This window comes from Branchiostoma belcheri, unplaced genomic scaffold, assembly GCF_001625305.1.
Source record: "Branchiostoma belcheri isolate BF01 breed outbred unplaced genomic scaffold, Haploidv18h27 scaffold100, whole genome shotgun sequence".
Classification (NCBI taxonomy): domain Eukaryota; kingdom Metazoa; phylum Chordata; class Leptocardii; order Amphioxiformes; family Branchiostomatidae; genus Branchiostoma; species Branchiostoma belcheri.
In genome coordinates, this window is record NW_017802381.1 from 976,654 (window position 1) to 984,177 (window position 7,524).

Genomic DNA, 7,524 nt, shown 5'->3' on the forward strand with positions numbered 1-7,524 from the left:
TGCTTACACAAAACAACTGAAGCAGACATCTAGAACACAATCTGTCGTCCACTATAAGGGGCCTTCCGTTAACTTATAGTAGGAGCGGTTGGAGGGCCCCGGTGCAGCGCGGTGTGGCAGGGCTGTGGAAAAGGTGTAACGCATGTCGTCGTGGGCCTTCGTACAAAACACTTCCCTACAGCCGCCACCTGCCGTCTCCTGCGACAGCTGCCTTATGTGAAATGGACTATACCACACTTCTTTCAGGAGGGAGGGGGAAGAGCCTGCATTGCGGTGTTTGCTGTAAGAGTTTCTCGACAAATTTCTCGGCTAATATTGACGTTCTATTGATATTTCATGGGACGTTGCAACAGCTGCCCCGTGTGTTAGCTTTAATCGTAATATGACCCATGTTTAAGTCTTACAGGTAAGAATGACGTATCATTGATTATGCAAATGAGGTCATTTGGATAAATTATGCAAGTAAGCTCATTTGGATAAATTACATCAGTTGTCCAAAGTTTTAAAGTCTTACCAAATATGGTTGTTGTAGCGGCTCTTTGATTGGTCAAGACTTTCCGATCACCTGCCAAATTTCATCATGACAATCCAGCCAAAACTTCTTGAGTTATGCTAAACCAGATAAACATACCAACAAAAACATCTCGGCAAAGGTAAAATTTATTAAGAAAAATTTTTTGGAGAGTAGAAATACGAAATATCGAGCTCATTCACAGGAACAGTGACCTGGTGACCCGGGGGTCAAAGTTGAGTCGGTAAGCACCGGATGTTGCAGTTTTTAATGAGTTTGTGTCGGGATCGCGGGAGCCAGAAAAATATGCTAGATTAGCTTTTAGATGTCGACGTACACGCCTACATGTAACGTTAGCCTTGTGATAAAATTATTGCTATGGCCAGAGGAATTCTAGGAAGGTAAGTTTAAAGTTTAAGTAACTTTTTACCCCCCAAAAATGGTTATGATACTAACGGGGGCGGGCCCGTTACCTGGCCGTAGATGCTATGCTATTAGTTGATGATGTAGATTAAATTTTATTTTTATGAAAGACAGGCAGGAGCTGGAGTCGCGGGACTCCTGCTCCTTCCACACTGATGAAATATAACAATATATAATAGAATATAAAATACAGAACTTTAGCCATGTTGGGTGCTAACACAAATAAATAATGCTTTGAGAAAAGTAGCTCTGATGTTTCTTCAGTCCTTAGCTACAGTCAATGCATTATAATGGATGGTCTGTCAGCCAGTCTGCTGTCTGTGGTGCTAGTGCTGATGGCCAGTCCATGTCCAGCAGGTACAGTAAATGTTTCTACATAACTACATGTACAAGTGCCCTTCATACTCATGAACACATGATTTCATTTGTCTAGAACAAAACTTTAAAGGAATTTATTGTTATTTTAAGAATTTTAATTGTAAGAATTTTCTTTGTCAGTCATTTTTTCAAACCTTCAAACTGCATTTATAATCTTCATCATTGTCTTGTCTATAGGAAAAAAATGTTATGTTTCCTGTTTCAGTCCTGAAAAAAATGGGTCCCGAAAAAATTAGAATTCGTAACATTGAGTAGGTATTATCTTTTTCTTTTTACTCTAAAATGTGAAAGTTCAATGTCAAGGTTGAAAAAACTGATTGTACAATGTTTTATTACCCAGGTGTTAGATCATATAGCAAGAGAAGGTTGATCATGAAAAATTTATGTCCCTTGCAGGGGTCCACAAAAAAAGGCTAGTGTTGGCAGTTTTTTCTAGGGCCGGTAAGGAAACAGGAAACACAACATTTTCATTCCTACTCCTAGGCCTTAGGCAAGTTTGCTTGTAGTACTACTACTAGTACTGGTGGTTTTTAAATGAACAGGATCAGACTGCCCCAGCCTGGGGCCTGTACAACAGATGACCTGTGGAGACGGGACATGCACACTGCTGGAGTGGGTCTGTAATGGAGAGGATGACTGTGGAGATGGAACAGACGAGACAGCAGCTACCTGTCAGGGAGGTGAGGCATTCTAATAATAATAATAAATGGTTTATTGGCCAAACATCACCCGTGCAATCGCAGCCTTATAGTGCTGAATTGATGCAGGGTTTACAATCAGAAATGGTAATAATACACATAATAATACACATAATACATGTACTTGACTTATGTCGAGTCCTGGTGTCCCTGGCCTCGAGACAAATTTTAAATGGCTGACCAACACTCTCTGTCTTCCATCACTTGACCACATAATACACATGATACATATTTGTTCCACATTTTTGTGGAACTGCCACAAGGGTCTATGCGGCTGCCATTCGGCGCCACAAGGTGACCTCAATACCCATTCACACCTGGGTAGAGTGAGGAAAGTCGTGTAAGTGCCTTTCCCAAGGGCACAACGTCGGGCGCATGTCCAGACATGTCCCGGGTCTCCTGGTTCACATTCTCAGCAATGCCTTTGCTGCATGATTGTTTGTTTGTTTGTTTGTTTTGCATAACTAGTAAACCGCCTTTAGGCGTAACACACCAATTTTGTACATGTACGTACAAATGTATCTGTACAAGCTGTGTAAGACCAGACTGTAAGGTTTGAAACACTCGCACTGGGAAGGTCCCCTACTGTTTTCGATAAGTGTGGTGGGTTCTTTGACGTGCGTGGGGTGTCGCTGTCCCCAAACACAGGACCTCCATTTAACGTCCTATCCGAGAGACGTCCCTAACTGAAGCTAGCTATAGGTACTCATTTCCACCTGAGTGAAGTGAGGACAGTCATGTAAAGTGCCTTTCCCAAGGGCACAAGATCGGTGACATGGGTAGGATTCAAACCTGCGACCTCTTGGGTGTGAGCCGAACGCGCTACCGACTGTGCCACACGACCCCACTTCACTCAGGTGGAAATGTAGCATTGTGTTGCATATAGCAACAGTACGAATCTCAATTAACTTTCCATCCAGCGTGTTTTACACACAGTTTTGACTTATTTATTTCTCTTGTAAAAGCTGTGTAACACTGTTAAAACATGTGCAAAAGCCATGTAAACCATGTGCACTACGTACTATATTATATGCAGTCACATGTGGCTATCTATAACACTTTTTTTTTAAATTTTATTACCCACTTTACGAATGACACCATTTTGCTTTTTTTTAGCAATCTGATGCACGTGTTGTGGCGTTTTTGCTTTCTAATAGTAATAAGAGTGTGTACCTGGTTTCAGAATTTTTTGTTAACAATAACATGTTTCTGAGTTCTGATTGTTTTCCTGTATACATGTATCTGGCAGGCTGATTGTTTTTTTTTATTGAGTGCAGGTTTGATTTTGAATGTCATACAGTGCTTGTTTGTGTTGCTGGTCTTTTTGTTCCTGAAGGCATGTGTTTGCCAGCAGAAACAAATGCATGATGTGGTCAGTTTGTCCTTTCCTACATGTACATGCTTGTGTAGTTATACACTGGCCATACATTATTGCCACAGAGCATGTTTTCTATTCTGACACACTGTTTCCAGATAATGCCCAGCTCTGGAGTTGGAAAATTTGAACATAGAACTTGTACTCAAATCCACCTTCGTCTATAGATGGTTTTGTTTTAGGCCAAAACAATTTAATTTGTTGCTTCTCAGATCGTCCTGTCCATTTTTTTCTGATTGGAAAAAAAACAACTTTTTTTTTGTTCTAAATCAACTGCAGAATGCTCAATGAAAGACATATTTTGGCCCCAATGGTGGAAAAGAGTCCTTTTCTTCCTAGTTCTTAAGTTTTTCAATGTAACAATGCAATTTTGTTTCATTAAAAGTTCAAAATCTATTGTTTTAATTACAAACCAGTCTTGTATGTTCACTTCATGGCTCATATTGTAACATTTACGGCTATCATGGGGTGCCTTGGCCTGTTTTTTTTTATTTTTTTTTATTTTGCCCTGTCACTCCTGATTTTTTCTGAAAAAATCTGAGAAACAACAAGTTAAATTGGTGTGGCCTTATTTGAATAAACGGTCTGTCAAGTTTGTTACTGTTGCTATTGTTATTGAGAAAGTTCAGAAGATCATAATGCTACAACTGATCATGTTCCTGGGTCTCACGCTAATAATCAATTTTTCCCCCAAACAGAAGATGCATGTTTGAGCCAACCTTGTCTGTTTGGAGGGACGTGTCAGGCACATAAGCAGGACTGACTCACACGTCGCATTCTACACCTGCACCTGCCCTCCACTGTACACAGGCAAGAACTGTGGCACAGTCAACATCACAGACCAGGGGCACTGTCAGCCACATCCATGTTATAATGGTAGGACATTATCAGTCAGAATTATTTCACTGCATGTTGTACAAAATGACTAATAAACTGGTGGATGTAACAACTACTAAGTACCTAATACCAGCTCATAAAAGAACAAAAAATAGTCATGCAGGGCTCAAAAACGTTCGGCAACGAAGGACTACCAAGATGACATACCTACCTGAAGATCAACTGTCCCAACCTGTTTTTTTACGGGAAGTACTTAAAGTCTATTTAGAAAATAAAAGTCAACATATAACTTTTTTTGTTATATATAAAACCCAGTACATGGACCAGTGAAGGTTAGGTGCAGACAGACATCAGAAATACAGCTCCAATGTTGCCTGCACCCAGTATTTTGAGCCCTGTCATGCCTTCTATGCCAGAGTTATAAATCAAGGATTGAGGTGTTCAAAAAGTCTTTTGTCCTAGAACTGTTGTAGAATGGAACTCACAGTCAACAAGTACAGTAGGGGCATCATCAGTAGATGGCTGTAATTAAACAGTGTTTAGACTTAGTTGCACCTGTGCAAAGGCTAGGTATACCAATATAGTCAGGTGTCGCCTTGTCACATTGAGAGAGAATATTTTATTCAATATAAAAAACCTTTGCAGCACCAGTGCTGAATTTTGGTTTCTGAACACAAATACTTAGTATGTACATGTGCATGTGTAATTCAAATCCTAGACTATCAGCACAAAGAAGAACCAAAACAAGTCTCAAATCCTAGAATTGATATTCTAAGCTGTATGCATGCTCCTTTTGTCAGGTGGCACCTGCCAGGAGGTGGAAGGAGGTTTTATCTGCAGCTGTTCAGCAGGTGTTACAGGTGTTCTGTGTGAAACTGATATAAATGAGTGTGATAGTGACGCTCAGCTGTGCAGGCCAGGTGGTGTCTGCATTAACCTGTACAATAACTACAGGTAGGGAACACTCAGTAGCTATGTCAAAGGTACAAAGAAGCTAAATGATACATGTACATCTATATGTATATGTAATAACAGCACCATGCAAAGACATTAATAATAATGTACACGTCAGTCAGACTTGTCCAAGCAACCACCTGTGTGAACCATCTGGACATAACTACCACCTTTTCTTGGTCCTGTTTTTTCCCTATAAATGTAAGCAGGGCTGGAAATACTGGGTGCACTGTAGTGCACCCAAAATTGGAGCTGTGCACTCAATTTTTTCTGTTTTGTAGTTTGTAGGTATTTTTGTACATATGAAATGTATACAGGATATTCTTGGCATCTTTGTTGTAGTACTTGTGTCACATTCCAGATTCAAGCTTAGAAGCAGTAAGATTGATAATTAGGTTTTGTTCTATATGGTACACCAAAATAGTTTTTGTGCACCTAACATTTTAGGTTGCGTGCACCAGTGCACCTATTCCCAAAAATGAATTTCGAGCCCTGGTAAGCATTAAGGGACTTGCCTGCTGACCACTTCTCCAACTGACAGCATGGCAGTCTTTGCACAGTGTAAAATGGCACAGGCTTGGTCACTTTGGATCAGTGGGACAGTCTATAGTAAAATATGTGGAAATTTTGTCCCTAGCTACTCTTGTCTGGCCTGGACTGGTGCACTTCAGTACATAATGTCAGCATTGTCTCTCCCACCAATATGGACTGTCGTTGGTAGTTTTTTTTTTTTTCCAGTCTGTCGTTGGTAGTTGTTGACAAAATGTACAGACAATAGTAGGCTCCAAGAGTCAATAAGACCAAGACAAATGACCATTTTCCTTACTCTAAAAATGTTTCAACATTAAATTTTGTATATTTCCAGACATCACACCCACCATCCCCTTTATCTAATCTTACAGAGCATCATGCCTTCCAACTGTTTGTGTGTGTTTTGTTGGTTGCAGTTGTGCCTGCTATCCTGGCTTTAGTGGGCCTTCCTGCCAAACATATGACCCCTGTACAAGTCACCCCTGCAAACATGGCGGCCGGTGCAGTGCAGCTGGAAACATGTGAGGATCTAGTAAATAGCAAATGAAAAATCAAACTTGTCATGTCTCATTAAGCTACATGTAACATAGTCATGTTTTGAGACTAGTTGTGTACTTAATAATATATGATTTACAACACAAGCACTAATATCAAGTTCAAGTGATCATCAGAATATTTTGGTCACATTTTTGCTGATGTCATGTTTCAAGTTTCAAGTTTTATTAATAAAATCAGCCTTGCAGCCAGTTTTACAAGTTAACCAAGCTGAATTACACTGATTTTTACAATTTTGTACAAAACAAAATAATACAAAATTAATACACATTAACATTACAATACATATACAGACACGCTTAAGCAATGACATTGTATGTACATGTGTACCATGCATTGTTATTTTTTTCTGTTTCAAATAGCAACAAGAACTACAGGGTATTGAATATTATGTTCAAGAAGGTGTAATACATTTGTACATAGGACTGATTTAAAGACTGAAATATTTTCCACGCACAATTTGTAATACAACTGTATAAACAGTTGCTTTGTAACAGTGGGGTTTGTAACAGACCTTTTGGTCTTGTGCCAAAAAGCAGTCAAGCAACTGGATATGATTTTGAAAATTGTGACCGATTCCAAAATCATATCCAGTTGCTTGAGTAACTGCTTTTTGGCGTATCGTATTACCTGGATGTCTAACCTTCGACGTATCTTTTGGTCTTGTGGTTATGGCGTTGGTGTCGTAAGCCAGGTGTTTCCTAATCATATAATGTTTGAGCTTATATATATTATATTGCAGGTTCCAGTGCACCTGTCCGGCGGGGTACCAGGGCAGACTTTGTCAGGAGGAAGTTGTAGCTTGCAGCAGCGCCCCCTGTCAGCATGGTGGGACCTGCACAGACACTCAGGATGGGTTCATCTGTACATGTCCTACTGGTCTTACAGGTGCCGCATTATCTATACTTTCTACTACAGGAAAATACTCTGTAGAGTAAGACCCCATTCAGATTCACAAATTGAACTGGTTCAATCATCAAGTTGTTTCAGAATTGATCTGCCCAGTTATACAATTATGCATTCCCACTGTTCTTTGCTGATTCGAATTGCATCTGCACTGGAAATGGATTAAAGAGTGTGACTAGGGTCTGCCATCATGAATGTTTACGCGGAACCACCCCAATTCATTGTGCTACTCATTTCAACAAATAAAGTGCAGAATCTTAGCAGAAATAGTCTGGGGATGACTCTTTGAACATGCTTGCAGTACAGTGGCAGATATACATGCTCCGGATCCCATTGTGTATAAGAGCTGATATTTT

The 7,524-nt window shown here is 40.0% G+C and overlaps 1 protein-coding gene across 1 annotated transcript in view; it reads left to right on the top strand.

Moving 5' to 3' along the window:
- The first annotated feature begins 1,224 nt into the window (after window positions 1-1,224).
- LOC109473286 (fibropellin-1-like) overlaps window positions 1,225-7,524 on the top strand; it is a 41,982-nt gene continuing 35,682 nt past the window's right edge. Inside the window, exons 1-6 of the mRNA XM_019773164.1 lie at window positions 1,225-1,291; window positions 1,855-1,992; window positions 4,100-4,261; window positions 5,023-5,176; window positions 6,124-6,228; window positions 7,005-7,090. Coding sequence (XP_019628723.1) covers window positions 1,225-1,291; window positions 1,855-1,992; window positions 4,100-4,261; window positions 5,023-5,176; window positions 6,124-6,228; window positions 7,005-7,090 — 712 coding nt within the window. The remainder of the gene's footprint in view (window positions 1,292-1,854; window positions 1,993-4,099; window positions 4,262-5,022; window positions 5,177-6,123; window positions 6,229-7,004; window positions 7,091-7,524) is intronic.